Source organism: Budorcas taxicolor, chromosome 8 (assembly GCF_023091745.1).
Source record: "Budorcas taxicolor isolate Tak-1 chromosome 8, Takin1.1, whole genome shotgun sequence".
In the NCBI taxonomy this organism is placed as follows: Eukaryota; Metazoa; Chordata; class Mammalia; order Artiodactyla; family Bovidae; genus Budorcas; species Budorcas taxicolor.
In genome coordinates, this window is record NC_068917.1 from 54938602 (window position 1) to 54956261 (window position 17660).

General features: G+C 40.4%; 1 protein-coding gene across 1 annotated transcript in view; it reads left to right on the top strand.

Moving 5' to 3' along the window:
* Positions 1-17660, top strand: part of PCSK5 (proprotein convertase subtilisin/kexin type 5) — a 503247-nt gene that overhangs the window by 41570 nt on the left and 444017 nt on the right. The window contains exon 2 of the mRNA XM_052644706.1: positions 3134-3238. Coding sequence (XP_052500666.1) covers positions 3134-3238 — 105 coding nt within the window. The remainder of the gene's footprint in view (positions 1-3133; positions 3239-17660) is intronic.

Below are 17660 nucleotides of genomic sequence, written 5' to 3' on the forward strand. Positions count from 1 at the left end.
TTTCCATGGACTAGGGAGTGGTGATGGTTTCAGAATGCTTCAAGAGCATTGTATTTACTGTGCACTTTGTTTCTATTATTACATCAGCTCCACCTCAGATCATCAGGCATTAGATCCCAAAGGTTGGGGACCCCTGCTATTGAGGAAATGGAATCCCTTAAAGATCGATATTAAATAAAGATTACTGCTAAAAAGACTTATGGCCCAAATAGATGTGGCTCCCTGTATCAGTCCTATGGGATTGGATGAGCATATTTTCCCCTGGAAAAGTAGATGGCATTTGGTTGTGTACTGTTTCAGATATCTGTTTGTGTTAAGTTTAAAAAAACAATGCATCCACATAAATAATGAAATGAAAATCCTTCTTCAGTTTGTCAAGTTTCCTTCTTGAAATACCCCATTCATATAAACACACATGTCCTCTAGATTATCCCTTTTTCTCCTGAAAAAATTGGGTCATAATATATGCCTCTCTGCACCTATATTTATTTATTTACCCCCTATCTTGAAGATCAATCCATTTCAGTTCACGTAGAACCAATCACCCATCGACGGCAGCCAGTTGATTGCCTTCTTTTGCTTTTACAAAATTTGCTCTGCCGAATAGCCATTCTGGTTCATAAGTGACTATTATATCTGTAGAATTAATTTTAAGATGTAGAAAGGCTAAGTCAAAATTTCAGTACTGTGTATAGTTTTATTGATATGACCAAATGACTCTCCAAACACTGGTACCAGAGCTTTACCGACCCTGTATAACCTGCATTTGCGCCTGCGTCCTTGTCAACAGTGTATCATCAACCCTTTTGATTTTTGCCAGTGAAATAAGGGAGGTATATCTACCAGAGTAGATCAAGAGGAATCCTGACCAAGAGACAGAGGTGAGGGATTAATTTGAAGATAAGAGGTGAGAGAAGGTAGGATTTAAATATAAATTTACAAAGGAAACTCATAACCTTCTGCCGCTTACTGCGTGACAGGCAGTGACCTGTCGAGGCGATGTACCTGCTGTTACATTCGATCTTTATAGCCATGTGAACTCATAAACACTGTCATCTCCCATTTCACTCTGATGCCCAATTTCTGCGCACTACGCTTCCTGTGTCCTTATTTCACAGTTGAGGAAACTAAGGCCCAAAGAGGTGAAGTGATGTATCCCAGATTTCAGCGGAGTTAAGTCAAGATAAGGGTTCCACTTTCCAGCTCCATGTACATATTGCATTAGGCCAGGATTCTGGCCTGAACCATTGAAGCCACAAAGGATCTGAATATATTTTCAGGGTGTATTTCATCCATGGTTTAATAGTTGAGTTGAATTCAATCGTTTCCTATAGTAGAAGAAATTCTGTAATAGTTGAGTGGACATAATCTTAAACACACTGATATTTTTCATGTTAGTAATAAATTCTTCCTCAGAGATTCTCTGCTCCTTTTCACAAAAACTACTGTATTTACCCAAGGAGCATTCTTGACAGAAGCTCCATGAGATGAAAGCTCTAAGCTTCTTGGGATTTTAAGATTTTCTGATAAAGGATTAAGCAGCTTCTCCTGAATTCTACCCTTAGTCCGTTGGAATTTTAAAATTGGCCTGTAAATCCTTCTTAAAACACCCTTAGAGACTGGGACTGGCAGCTGTGCCCTCTTCCTTATTGTTTTCTATTACTTCAGAGATCAGGATCACTGAGATTAGAAGTTTTAGCTAGAATTTCCTCATTTCCCACTTGTTTGCAGAGTCCAGGATCTCTTCTGTGTATATCTGGGCAGTTTGCACTTGAATCAGAAGTGGGAGACTACAGACATTCATATTTAATGAAGATAAGAAACATTTAATTAAAGCATGAAGTCCCAATGAGGAGATGATTCTTAAATGGCACAGAAATTTGGTTAATCATCCCTATTGGAAGGGTGGGATGATGTTTGAGAATGTGATGAAAAGATGGGAATAAAAATAAAGCCTTTATCTGAAAAAAGTAATCTGAGCCAATGACTTCTGTTTTTTTTAATTAAGAAGGCCTAACTTTGGAATTGTCCTAATTGGAAAATATCTTGATCATAGTCATTCTTTTATAGTAGAGCAGTGCTGTTCTCGCAGTGGAGAAATAGACCCTTAATATATTTGCCCAAAAGCAAGGAAAGTATAAGTGTTAAAGAACGGAATCTGAGAGCCGTAGTGATCTTAGACATGAACTAGCCTGAAGTCCGATTTTATAGACAATGAAACTGAGGCATAGTAAGTATATGCAATTTATTCACAAAGACATTTTTGGTGACTGTAAGCCAAATCTAGAACCAAGCTCTCCTGCATTAGCTCGTTGCATGATTTAATGTCCATTATGTGATCCATATTTCATGATCTACTGAAAGAATATGATTGTTTGGGATTGTGTTTTTTTTTTTTAGAATGTACAGGGATTTATTTTTACAGCTATCCTAAACCTAATTGTTTTTAACTAAAGAAAGGGATGCATAAATGAGAAGACAAATCTGTTAAAAAATGGTTAAGATAAGGGCAATTAAGCTATTCTCACACAGGAAGCTTAGCTGATAAGACATGTAATCTTTGGTTTTAGAAATTCTGCTTTTAGTTTTGCAACACACGAATAAGGGCTATGTACTTATACTGTCTACTGAAGTCAGGAAACAAACTAGGTAGTGTTTTCTTTGCAAATGATAAACTGCTTAGGACTTGTTTCAAATTAATGATATAAGTAATCTAACAAGGTCTTTCATTGTACATTTATCAGAGCAAACAAAATGCAATGTGTTTTTATAACCAGATAGCTATTCGATTTTTTTTTCTTTCCCACATTTGGATATAGATTGATATAGAATTACTTAAAATGCTGCATATAAATTAAACATTAAAAAAGAGATAGGGAGAGCCTAGGCTGCCCCATTATAATCTTTAGTTCTGCAGTCACTGCCTCAAGGACACTCATTTCATATCACATGTCCTTCTTTTGAAAAGTGATCACCAAGGTTCAGGTAACATTTAAGCGTGGCCAGCAACTGCATAATTTATGTTTTTTTTTTTTTTTTTTCGTATAGTGTTCTTATTTTAATGAAAAACAAGAAAACGAAGATTTTTTCATACATTAACTCTCTTTTGTTCCTTCCCTCCTACCTTTTGCAGATCGGAGCCCTGAAGGATTACTACCACTTCTACCACAGCAGGACGATTAAAAGGTCAGTTCTCTCAAGCAGAGGAACCCACAGTTTCATTTCAATGGAACCAAAGGTAAGAAGAACCAGCTGGGTGGGGACCAAGAGATAGATCTTCTGCATTTTTCATTGGTAATCTCACACTAGGAGCTGGTAACTAGCACGAAGGCTTAAATTTCAAGAGCAGTCATACTCTCCAGTATCTTTATTTCCTTTTCAGACCAAAAATAGGCAATGGTTTGATTTCTTATTGAAGTGCCTGTATCATCCTAGTTGTAGAACAGCCCAGGGCTATCAGAAGTAGGAGCTGTCACAGAGAAATGAAAAGAGAGTATATGTGAGGGCAGATAGGGATGTATTCAGAAATAGTGAAGTGTTAAGGAGACCATACCTTCTGTGTATTTGCATACAAATCTGAAGTTCTATCTGAGCTCCATACAGGATCTCTTCCAGAAGCTTCAGGTCACCATGATCCTTGCAGTTTCAGTTGGCATTAATAGAGCCAGTCCATTGGGACCCCAAAGACCAGACCATGGCCTAGACCATGTCTGAGACAGGAGGAATTCTGAGCACAGAATGGATAGAAGCTGGCTACCTCTCTTGGGGGCTCATCAGAGATCTTTCTTACACGCTGTCTTGACCCCAATCCTTTGGGGCTGTACAGAAAGCATAATCCTAGGAGAAGCTCAGAGGACATCTGTGTCTATGTCTAGATTCTCACAGTCCATGTTGGTGGCAGTTCAGTTTTGAAATGAGAGATAGTAAGTGGTGGTGTTGTATTAGGGGCAAACAGGCTAGTTAACTGGCAACTAAAGCTCTGGGGATGAGTTAACTGTCTGTCCTTATTAAGTTGGAGGAAGGGATTGTCTCTGACAGAGAACCACTTGGCCTCCCAGATATGGCGAATAAGGAGGAAGAGAGGACACGGTACCAACCTGGTCATCTGTGGGTTCATATTTGTTGTTTACTCATTAGGAAGCGTTACTTTTTCCTCGTTATGATTAGGGTTTACTGTATGAGCTCATTTTCAAATAAATTGGTCAGCAAGTCCCTACCAGTGAGCATAACAATCTCACCTAGAGATTCCTCGAAAATTATATTCCTTATTAAATCAACAAGATCCCTATTTGAATTAATATGCAAATCAGGTTTGCAGTTTGGAGTCCTGCCCTCGGTTATGTGCCACAGTTTGCCTTGTTTAATTTTTTTCTGGAATATTATCACACAGTTGTCATGATTGTAAAATTATATCTTGGTGGTTAGAAAAAACACTTTTGTCATAGGGCCCAATTTTCCATGGGTTAGAGGAACATCCCCTGATACTTAATACTCTGGCAGCCTGTGGATTATATAAATATATATATTTCCCCTTCATCTCTATTCAGAATTAAATGTTACTGGAAAAGCAATCTGTTAGGACGTTCTTGAATTAGCAAAGTTTTTGAAGCAGAGTCACGTTTTTCATCTGTTAACTTTTCCAAAGCTTTCTTGAACTTCAATAATTTAAATGATTTTAATTTCAGACCTCATGTGCATAGTCAATGTGAATTTGGAAATCCGAGTACTAATTGGTTTGGGAGGTTAAAACAGAAGAAAACAGAGCTGTTTCAATCCTTAATGTTTCTTGGGGACGCTCAGTCTTCCCTTCCTATCTCAATGTATCAGATTGCACGTGCAGGACCCAACCGAGACCTCGGATGCTGGAACGCACAGTGCTCAGTGTGTTCATCCTTCCCCACCCAGCGCAGAGAAGCAGGGCTGGTTCATGCCAGCCTCAGGGTACACGCTCAGTTCCTCCTCCTCCTCAGTGCAAGGAACAGCCCAGGGTAGCACTGTACCTTCCTCTTCATTCTGACACCCCTGCCCCTCTTTCCCACCCAGCTGTTTATACAAGAGATGCCACAATTCTACCAACTTTGCAGATGGAGGGCCCCAAACGGGCAACCGTCCACAGTTTTTTTCAGATATTTCTTAAAGTCCGATCATCCCTTCAACTGGTCATTTCTTGAGCCTCTGGGATATGCCAGCCCCTGTGTTAGGCTTTGAGGATTTGTGGGTAGCGTGGTCTCCTTAGCAAGCTTGCTGCAGCCTCCCACAGTAGCTTTCAGATGTAGCTTTTTAAAATCACAAGATGTTACAATGCTTCTCAGTGTTGGGGATGGAGGAGCAAAGGAGATGGGGTCTACTATATTCTTCCTCCTTCTCAGTTTCCTCCTCAAAAAGCTCAGGGCTGCTTAGGTTAAGTTTCCTTTTTAATTGAAAAAAAAAAAAAGAAAAAAAAAACACCTTTATTACAGAGAAGTTGCAAAAGCATTATGAAGAATTCCTATGTTTGCTTTCCAGAGTCCCCAAATGTTAACATTTTTTTACATTTTATCATGCTTACTTGATCATTTTCTCTCTCTCCTCTCTATACACATGCAGGCACAGGTATGTATATAAATTTCTTTTTGAAAATTTGGGTGCAAATTGCAGACATAATGCCCCTTTAAATACTTCACTGTGTATTTACTAAAACCATGGACATTTTTGACACATAACCAGGTGTACATTGGCTCACATTTTGGTAAAATCTGTATATTAATATTGATTCAGTATTACTATCTAATTTACAGATTTTGTTCATATCTTGCCAGTTGTCTCTTTTCTAAGCCAGGAGCATATCAGTTGTCATGTTCCCCAAGCCCCTTCGGTATAAACACTGTCATACTTTCATCTTTTTGTTTTCTTTCTCCTTCCTTTCCCTTCTCTTCCCCTCTCTTTTCTTTCATGATCTAGAACTTTTGCAGAGTACTGACCAATTATTTTGGCGAATCTCTCAAGTTGGGCTTGTCTGATTGTTTGTGATTAGATTCAGGCTTGGTAAGAACCCGAGAAGTGCTATGTTCTTCCCAGTGTATCAGATCAGGAGGTACATGACATTGATGTGTTTCATTTTCCTTGATTTTAATTTCGGTTACTTGATGAAGGTGGTGTCTGCCAGTTTTTTTGTTTTTTTAATTTTCCTCCCACTTAATTAATAACTGTTTTGTGGGGAAAGATTTGGAGACTATGTAAATTTCTATTGGCTGAGTTTATATTTTTTCACTCCCAGCAGACCTCATGGGGAGTATAAAGTGGCAGTGTGACTTGCTTTCTAGGCAGATCTCCTTTTCTTTAATCTTGGGTGTGCGTGTGGTGGATGCTTTGTGTGCCAGAGTTGGAAGCACTCTTATGATTAGGGGATGGACCATGTGAAATGGCTTGGTGGAAAACATTGGTGATGCGTGAAGTTATTTTTGTTCATCATCATCTCCAGAATAGGAAAACACACATGGGTGAATTGCAAGGAATACATTCACTCAACAGATCCTAGCTTGTACTTGCTGGAGTAAATTGCATGGCTCTTTCTGCTCCCTGCTATCGTTTTTACTTAGAGGGTTCTAAAGAAGGATATGCAAAAGTAGCAATGTTATAAGAATAACCCTCTTGGTGCTAAGAAAATGCTGTGGTCAGTTGGGGCACATGAGCACAGAGAACAAGAATAGACTGGATTCCCATATGTTAACAGTATGTTATGATTAGCTTTCAAATGACAGGGATCCACAGACTTCTAAGATAGCATCGCTATACAATAATAATACAGTTCGGAGAAAAGTGTTGGTACAGTGTTACAGCAGTTGGTAGGGTGAGTCTTATAATGTTCTTGACTCACCAACTTTTCTCCAAGAGACCTAGGTTAAATTTGAGAAACAGCAGTCTTGAGTTAGCATTCCCAGAAGCCTCTCATTAATCTGCTTAGAAATCTTTGCCAGCCCTGTGGCATTTTGGTCAAAGAGGGCGTTATCTGCAGGAGCTCTTGTGAATAAAAGTTCTTTACAGCTCTTTAGCTGCCCATGCAGATACAGGCGGGGGCAGAGGAGATACTTTTCTTCCATTCTTCTCCTCCTTCCCCAGAACAGAAAATCAGAATCCTACATTTCCCATTAGAGCAGGCTTTTAAAAACAAAAAATATAAACTGTTACTCAGTGAGCCCCCATGACCTCTCCATGTATAGTTAATATACAAACACAACTTCTGCCTTTGCCCATTAGATTTTATCTTGAAGATACTGGCCTTTCAAGGCCTTTCAATCTCTTATCTTTTCTAATCCCTTTTCTGTCTTCAAATATAAAGATCAATTTTTATCCAAATCTAGGATAGTATTACCTTCTGCTCTGGTCTCAGGGATGAGCAACTTATCCTGTCTTATTTTTTCCTAAAGTTCATCTTATCAACCCATGGTGTTGCATGGGTGTTGTATGGCTGTGTATCTCAAATGCAGAAAAACTATTTACATCGTTTCATTTATTGTGCAGTCATAGGCTCCCTGGAGAAGGCAACGGCAGCCCACTCCAGTACTCTTGCCTGGAAAATCCCATGGATGGAGGAGCCTGGTAGGCTTGTAGTCCATGGTGTCACAAAGAGTCAGATGTGACTGAGCGACTTCACTTTCACTTTTCACTTTCATGCATTGGAGAAGGAAATGGCAACCCACTCCAGTGTTCTTGCCTGGAGAATCCCAGGGACGGGGGAGCCTGGTGGGCTGCCATCTATGGGGTCGCACAGAGTTTGGACACAACTAAAGCGACCTAGCAGCAGCAGCAGCATTGGCTCTTTAGAGTAAGATTTCTCTCTCTTTTATTCAATAGCTTTCATACCCTCCATCATATTCGTATGAGGATCATTTTCAGATCTGTTAAACATGCCCAATGACAGAAAGCTGAGTAATGGACAAGGCAAACATTTCTATAATTGAAGAGATTTAACGTGTTGAGCTAAAATCTGCTTGCCTGTAACTTCTACCCGTAGGATCTACTTTTACCTTCTAGATTTATACATTACAGTTCTTTATAGATTTGGAGCCCATCACTTAGTCATACAGAACTGCAATTGGTCCTCTGTCGGTGTGGCCCAGAATTAAGTTCAAAGCTTTAGTTTACAGAGAAATTGCTCATTTGTTACATTTATACATAAGCCATTTCCTCTGAAGGGAATTTTAGAATAGGGCATTCGAACTTTGTATGACAGCTAAAGGAGTGTAGGAAAAAGACAAGAAGGGAGAATGAAGTAATTAGAGATAGTTGGCAAGATCAGATGAAATCAAAACTGTGATGGAAGAAAGGTGAGCTCAATTCCTTGCTAATCCTGGTTGGTACCCGTTGTATCCAGGATTTGATTTTCAGATGATAGGAATTTTTCTTTTGGCCTCAAGGGTGAAGACCATGTAAAGTCCCAGTTCATCTCACTACCCTCTTTCCCTCTTGGTGTCTATATGCTTGTTCTCTGGGTCTATGTCTCTATTTCTATTTTGCAGACAAGGTCATCTATACCATTTTTCTAGATTCCACATATATGCATTAATATACGATATTGGTTTTGCCCTTTCTGACTTATTTCACCCTGTATGACAGTTTCTAGGTCAATCCACATCTTTGCAAATGACCCAGTTTTATTCCTTCTTATGGCTGAGGAATATGCCATTGTGTGTGTGTATATATGTATATACACACACACTATTGATACCATGTATAAACTAGATAGCTCATGAGAACCTCCTGTATAGCTCAGGGGGCTGTACACAGTGCTCTCTGGTGGCCTAAATGGGAAGGAAATCCAGAAAAGAGGCGATGTATGTATACATGGCCTTCCCAGGTGGCACTAGAGGTAAAGAGCCCATTTGCCAATGCAGGAGACATAAGAGATGCAGGTTTGATCCCTGGATCGGGAAGATCCCCTAGACGAGGGCATGGCAACCCCCTCCAGTATCCTTGCCTGGAGAATCCATGGATAGCGGAGCCTGGTGGTCTACAGTCCATGGGGTTGCAAAGAGTTGGATGCAGTTGAACGACTTAGCACTTTTCCACATGTATACATAAAGCTGATGCACTTTGCTGTACAGCAGAAATGAATACAACATTGTAAAGCAGTTGTGTGTGTGTATGCACTATATTCCAATAAAAACTAATTTTAAAAAGGCCATGTGATGAAGTAAAGTGAGAGTACAGGAGTACTTTGTTGTACATAGTGGTCATGTTCCTGAAAAGTTGTATACATCTATTTATCAGGCAAACCCCATTTCCCATGGATTCACTTTATAATTTCAGAATCAGTTTATCTTCACTGTAGATTGACATATCACTGATCTATGGAGACAACCAGCACATTAGTTTAGTCTTTTTCTTAACTCTGAAGCAAACCATTTATAAGTTGTTTGCACACACCTGATCTGCCCAGGGGACCTTTGAAAGTAAAGAAACCTTATTCAGTTAGAAATAGATGCTCAGGAGTGCCTGCGCTCCATCTTGCCCTATTCCCAGGCATGAACTGCAGCTTTGCCTCTTCCACATTCCTTCTACCCTGAGTACAAGTGCTTCCTGTTCCGGCTGCTGCCCCAGTTCTTCTCACCTCACATGCCCTCATTGCAACTGGGGTTCCCCTGGACTCCTTTCTCTGGTAGGTTAGTTTTCTGCTTTCTGGTCTGAAATTGATGCTAACTTCATGATTTCACTTTGTTCTGTGAAGTGCAGTTTTATAACAACATTCCTGGGCTTGTGCTCAGTGACTTGTGCTCAGTGACTGGGCTTGTGGGAAGATTCTGGGTATGTTCATTTGGACGAGAGGGGCAGTCTTCTCTGGGGCAGGAACCCGAGGCTGTGTGTTCTCAGCATGTGTCATAACCCTGATGACTACACACTTGCCTCGCAGGATCTCACCAGTGAATAAAGGTAGTTACCAGATATCTTGAGAATGCCTTGTGTTCTTCTGGAAGCAGTGTGGACTTGGGTCTGATGATAAGCAGAGAGGATGTGGATGTAGTGCTCAACAGGCATGTTGGGGGGCTCTCTTGTTCTGGATGACCTTCTTTAACCACCTTTCACCAGTTATGAAATGTGACTGCTATAGCAAAGTCCTGGCTTCAGCTTTTGATAGCATTTCTGTGCCTTTGCAAACCCTGCTAGATTGTGTAGACTCCTGGGAGAAGCATTTCAGCTGTAAGTTTGCAACCTGTGATGCAGGTATAATGGCAGGATGGCTGGGAGTGTAGCAGAGACAGAAGGAGTGTGCGGGTACAGATGCCACTAAGTCCTCCGCCTTCCCTTCTTTTCTGTCTTGTTTTCACACTCCTCGATGTCTGAATGATCAGAAACCAGAGAGTCAGATTGTATACGGCTAGGTTCTCTGGTGGGAGAGTTTGGGTCATGACCCAAATCCCTTATAGACAGGAGTGAATTCACAAAGTAGTTTTTAAAGCTACTTTGGAAAAGTTGCCAAATCTTTATTAGAGAGCACTTGGCAGCCTTTCATTTTGAAAGTTATAAACTCACATGCCCACTGTGGATTGGAGATAAGAAACAAGTATGATGGGCCAGATGGAAAATCAGTGGGCATAGGACAGAGGGGAGAGCCCCTGCCATGTGTGTGGGAGTAGCCACTGCCCAGCAGCATCATGTTAGTGAGCTGGCTCGGGCCTGCCACTTCAGAACCGGCAAGTCTGGACTTTCACAGGACATTTCTCAATTTGAAATGTTGGCCAATGATTTGAAAGTTTAAACATATGCATGGGGCCAACAAAAATGCATCCGAAGGGTACCCCAGGATGTCATCCCTGAGATGGGCAAGGTGGGAAGGCAGGTGTCAGCACCTTCATAATTTGGCCTCAGTCTTACCCTGACCTGAACGCTGGTTTCAGTGTGTCAGTCACACTCCCCTGGGTGGATCAAGCATGACTTTTCTCTATGTCTTAGTCTCCAAACCAAAATATCAAGATTTTTAAGGATAAATAATAGGCTCAGGGCTCTTGAGTTTTGAGGAAGAGGCTGCTGCAGGTGAGGACACGGTGGTGGTGGTGGTGTGGGGAATGTTCACTCTAGCTCTTATGTTTTTAACCAGTTTTCCACTGACAACAGTCTCAACAGGAAATGAAGCCTGGAGGAAACAGGATAAGTTGAAGAAAAGAACAAACAACAAATAAAGTAATGACCATGTAAACATAGGAAGAGGAATTAGGACAGGTAGATTATGGATTTTTGCTACTTCAGTCACTTGAAGGAGAGGTCAGATGTAAACTCTTTATTATTTTCTTAGTTTATTTAGTATTTCTAAGGTATGAGCTTCTTATTTAACTTCTATGCAGAGTACATCATGAGAAATGCTGGGCTGGAAGAAGCACAAGCTGGAATCAAGATTGCCGGGAGAAATATCAATAACCTCAGATATGCAGATGACACCGCCCTTATGGCAGAAAGTGAAGAGGAGCTAAAAAGCCTCTTGGTGAAAGTGAAAGTGAAGAGTGAAAAAGTTGACTTAAAGCTCAACATTCAGAAAACAAAGATCATGGTATCTGGTCCCATCACTTCATGGGAAATAGATGGGGAAACAGTGGAAACAGTGTCAGACTTTATTTTGGGGGGCTCTAAAATCACTGCAGATGGTGACTGCAGGTGTGAAATTAAAAGACGCTTACTCCTTGGAAGAAAAGTTATGACCAACCTAGATAGCATGTTGAAAAGCAGAGACATTACTTTGCCAACAAAGTTCCGTCTAGTCAAGGCTATGGTTTTTCCAGTGGTCATGTATGGATGTGAGAGTTGAACTGTGAAGAAAGCTGAGTGCTGAAGAATTGATGCTTTTGAACTGTGGTGTTGGAGAAGACTCTTGCGAGTCCCTTGGACTGCAAAGAGATCCAACCAGTCCATTCTGAAGGAGATCAGCCCTGGGATTTCCTTGGAAGGAATGATGTTAAAGCTGAAACTCCAGTACTTCGGCCACCTCATGTGAAGAGTTGACTCATTGGAAAAGACTCTGATGCTGGGAGGGATTGGGGACAGGAGGAGAAGGGGACAACAGAGGATGAGATGGCTGGATGGCATCACTGACTCGATGGACGTGAGTCTGAGTGAACTCCGGGAGTTGGTGATGGACAGGGAGGCCTGGCGTGCTGTGATTCATGGGGTCTCAAAGAGTTGGACATGACTGAGCAACTGAACTGAACTGAACTGACTGAAGGTATGAGCTTCTACAACAGCGGGTGATGAAATGAAAATGGAATTAAAACATTCTGAATTTGTAGATAGGTCTGGTCTTAGTTCAGGTTGCTTAGGACAAGATATCATAGACTAGGTAGCTTGCAAACAACAGAAATTTATTTCTTCTTGTCTTAGAGGCTGGGAAGTTCAAGGTGATGAACTTGATCAAGTTCAAGATCAAGGTGATGGCAGATTTCTTGTCTGGCGAGAGCCCACTTCCTGGCTCATAGACAGTCATCCTCTTACTGTAATATCACCTGGCAGAAGAGGCAAGGGAGCACTCTGGGATCTCTTTTATAACAGCACTAATCCCATTTATAGGAGCTCCACCCTCATGACCTAATTATGTTCCAAAGACCAGACCTCTAGATACCATCACGTTGAGTATTAGGTTTCAACATACGAATTTTGCAGAAACACAAACATTTGGTCTGTAACATGTCTTAAGAAGGCAACTTTAGAGCCACAGATTCTGTTGAACTCTTGGGCAACTTAGGATATAATAAGTAAGCAATAAGTGAAAACAGCAAAAAAACAACAAAAGCCAGCAACAACAACAAAACTCAAAGCTGTTTTATTTGTCTGACTTTGAAGAGAAACATACTGATTTATATATTTATTTTAATGAAAGAGTAAATAAGAGATCCAACTAAAACATCACCATTGAAAAGGCATGATTTGTTAAAAAGCGCTGTGAATTTTGTTTCTGTGCTCAATTCTACCAAACGCCAATCAATTCTTATGACATAAAAAAGAGGCAATATGGTACAGCAGAAAGAAGCTTTGGATCCTTATTCTTGCTCTGATCTCTGGGGATTGAGCACTTAATTTCCTCTGACCATTGATTCTCCCCTCATTTGAAGACTCATCATTGTTCATGCATGTACTTGATGTATAGTACAGTATAACGATTTGTACATATAAGAAAAGATCAAAAGCATAGGTTAAATTCTTATAATAAAATAGTAAGTTCTCCATTAAAATGATGTTATAAATCTATACATACTGGTAAGGAAAAATCTTGAAAATGATATGTAAAGTAAAAAAAATAAAAACAGTATAGAAGGGCCTATCCTGTTTATGTTTTATGTTTAAAAACAAAAAGACCTGTGTATATGTGTGTGTAGTTATATGCAGCATAGGTTTGGAAGGAAACACAAACATGTGAAAATAACTCTTAATAATTACCTTTCCACACTGTTTGACGTTTAAAAAAGTGTTTCTACTGACCCTGTTTTTGTTGATATCAACGATGCTTTGATATTTCATGTATGTGAGTTCATTTATTTTCTCATCTGCCTGTATCTTTCACTTGATGTGGTGATTGATCATTTGCTCCTTCTTGAAAAACAACTCTTTCTGGGTGGTTCTCCACCACCACACCTATAAATTTTAGAGAGCTCAGGGCTCAGCTTTATGCTGGTGCCCTTGCTTCTAATTTGTATCTCCTTCTCTCACCTCCCTGACATCTCCAATTAGATATCTAGTAAGCATCAAAACCATTCTATGACATATACAATACTTTTAATTTCCATTCATCACCATGCCACTTTTCCTTTTAAGTAAATGGCACCGTAATTTATCTAGATATCCTAGCCAAAAATAGAACAATCTATTCTTGATTCTCTCCCTTTTCCTCGTTTCCCCTCATGGAACCAGTAAGAGATCCTGCTGGCTCCACCACTAAAATTTATCTTGAAGCTGGGAATCTGGGCTTTCCTCTCCTGCACTGCCACCAGCCTGGTTAACCCACCCTCGTCTTTAACTTGGACCCCAGCAATTGCTTCCACATCCACTGTTGTTCTTCTGCAGTCATTCTCCACAGAAACTAAACTTCTTAAACTGTACAGAGATCAAGTCTTGTAAAGAGTTTCCATGGACTTTGGAGTAAAATCCTTTTTCTTAATCATCTTTCAGGTCCATCATGATCTGGCCTCTTCCTACCTCCATGAGCTAGGCTTTGAAATGCCTCTTTCTTGTTTATCACTTGCAGTCACATTGACCTCTTTCTATAAACACCAAACTCTTTCCCTTTGGCTAGAACAAATTTCCTTTGGTCTTTGCATAAAGGTTTCTTCTCCCCATTCACATATCAAAGCAAATGTCACCTACTTTGAAGGACCTTCAGGAGTCATCCTTGCTAATATACATCCTTAAGCTCATCTGCCCAGCTCCTGTCTAGCTTGACATATTAATTTCCTCTTTGATACCTATCTGAATTTGAAACCATATTGTTTCTTTATTTGATTATTGCAGGTTTTCCCTTCCAGGATAAGACTCAGTAAAGGTAGGAGCCCCATCTAATTAACTGTAGTATACCCTTGACCTGGAATAATATCTGGCACATAAGGACCCATCAATAGGAGAATAAATGAATGAATAAATGATATTTACAAATGAACTTTTACAGGAAAATAAATGATGGAGGAAATAATAAAGGGGCTATAACTTTCTCTCAATTTGCTTAGAACTCATCATTTTATGGTGACATACACAGTACTATCTCATTTTTGGGCAGCCAGTTGGAGAAACTGTTTCATAAAATGAAAGAAGTATTGAATAGAGTTGGGATATTTGGATTCTGGTCTTAGCAGTTCTCCTAGCTCAACTTGCTATTAGCAGGTTACTCCTCACTGGGCTTATTTCACTTGTAAAATCATGGAGCAGGTGATCTATTTTCTGACTTTCATTCCGAGCCATTAATTACCATCTTGAACCGATGTCACTTGTGATTTTGCTGTTGGTCCACATTGCCTAGCAAATGTTCCCTTTTCATATTCCTGTTCTAATGTCTTTCCAAACTTCCTCCTTCTCTTTCTCCCAGTACTTAGAATAGTTCTTAGCACATTCAGCTGTCCCCCTGGACCCTGTTCTACCCCAAAGAGTGAATTTTGCAATTAGACTTGAGGATAACCTGGTTAGTCTTGAGACAGATACAGACCTTACCTATTCAGCAATGCATATGATAAATGAGGAACAGGTAACATTGCTTCTTTGTTTTCACAGTATCTGTCTCTCACTGATACAAAAGAATGATAAAAAGAATGATAGTTATTATTACTGATGTTCATGAATTCCAAAAGGCAGTTTTGTATAGCAAGACATAGTTAACACAAGTTCTTCTAAGGAATTTAATATTTTATGTGGTTTTTGGAGAAATACCTTCTGAATGGACAACAAAAGGGAACAAATTTTTAAAAGCTTGCCAGGGAAATTAGAAATATATTGGGAGGGTAGTGAGAATGGTAGGTAGGAAGTAGAAATAGAAGAGGCCCAAAATAAAATCAGATTGAATAAGGGTGGGCACAATTCATGGAAACTGTTGGTGGGATGTAGATCCTTCTTTAATCTGTTGACAAAGCTAAACAAGTGTTTTCAGGTTTGAGTTTTCAAGCCTAGGCAGTGATCCTACACCCCAGAAATAAAAAGGGCAAAAGGCGAGCAGAGTGAGCAGATGAAGGGCAGGACTGTGTCTTAGTGCAAAGTTACTTGGCTCAGCTTGGCTCAGGTCAGCTCAGCTCAAGCTGTCAGCCTTTGCTCTAGACAGAATGTTCCAGTAATATCCCTCAAGATATGGACAAGCTTTGCAGACTTACTTTTTGGACCAGCGGGAAGCCCCTTTTCAAGATCCATCTATTCACTAGAGAATATGAGAAAGATGGAGACTCCATGGAGACTTAGGGGAAAATATGGGGTCATTACTCTATACAGGGAAAACTGAATTCTCCCAGAAATGAGATAGCCTGCGAGGACTGTCTGGAGTTCAGCCATTCTTTCATTTACTTTCTCCAGGTATAATTTTGAGAGCTTATCTTGTTCAAAATACTGAGCTAGACACCAGAGCTTTTTCCCTGTAGAGCTTACCCATGGAGCTTGCTGCTGCTGCTGCTGCTAAGTCGCTTCAGTGGTGTCCAACTCTGTGTGACCCCATAGACGGCAGCCCACCAGGCTCCCCTGTCCCTGGGATTCTCCAGGCAAGAACACTGGAGTGCGCTGCCATCGCCTTCTCCAACCCATGGAGCTTACCGTCTAATAAACCTAAAGTCCAGGCTGGAAGCCAGAAAACCCAGTTCTCAGCATTAGGTCCTATCCTCAAATAATTCTGACAACACTGGAAAACTGAGACTTTTGAAAGCATCAATTAATACTTTTGGGGTTTTGGTTTTATTTTTTTTGGCCACACTATGTGGCATATCGGGTCCTAGTTCCATGTGGGATCCTTGTTACCTTACCAGGGCTCAAACCTGTGCCCCCTTACATTGGAAGCACAATGTCTTCACCACTGGACCACCAGGGAAGTTCCCCTTAATAAAGTTTTAAAAGCTTTCCACGAACACTTTGAAGTTTCTATTTATATTTAGGCTTCCAAATAACAGAATATATTCTTAATACTAGCATGTCCCAAATATTGTATGGGCCATACTTCTATTAAAATAATATGTTTTCACCTGAAATGGAAAGTTAACTGAGTGTTCTCTGTTATTATTTTGTATGTCTGACAATTCTAATTTATAGGCAAATCGTTTTGAGATTACAGTTATGAAAAAGCATACTGATACTGAGACATTAGTACATGTAACTACCGTAAGGCACAGCTAAGGGTAAAAATGGATCAAAACCGCCTTCTACCACGACCACAGTAAATCAAGAGATTTCCCATGTTTCCTATGTCATGAAGTGTTCGTTATCATTATATAAGAGCCTGCTTAGAGTAACCATTATTTATTTACCATATGCGTATGTTGGGACATTTAGATTGATTCCCTAGCTTATAGTAAAGCCATTAAAGTTCCCCTGTCCCCACCCATGATAATTGCTTCTTTGTTGTTTGGTAGAAAATCTCTTTCAGCCCCTAGTAAAACATTTTACAGACTGTTCTTCTTGATTCCAAGAGACAAAGCCAATTTTCTCTGTGGCTGAGCTCTGTATACCTGACCTCTGTGTGTGTGGGCGGGGGAGAGGGGTGGTGCGATGGAGGCGAGGGAGCGGGTCACTACAGCTAACCTGAAAGCAGCCACAACAAGGGCATTTGAAATGAAAGCATCTATTTATCAGCCTTCTGATCAGCTGTGCAGATTTGTAGATTTTAAAGCAGTGTCATTGTAACGGTGCCCCTTCATAAGAGAAAGTTCCAACTCCTTAGACATGAGTTCTAACCAGTGGTTGTTATTAACTGATAGGAACAGGTTCGTAGAAGGCAATGGCACCCCAGTCCAGTACCCTTGCCTGGAAAATCCCATGGACGGAGGAGCCTTGTGGGCTGCAGTCCATGGGGTCGCTAAGAGTCAGACATGACTGAGCGACTTCACTTTGACTTTTCACTTTAATGCATTGGAGAAGGAAATGGCAACCCACTCCAGTGTTCTTGCGTGGAGAATCCCAGGGATGGCAGAGCCTGGTGGCTGCCGTCTATGGGGTTGCACAGAGTTGGACCCAACTGAAGCGACTTA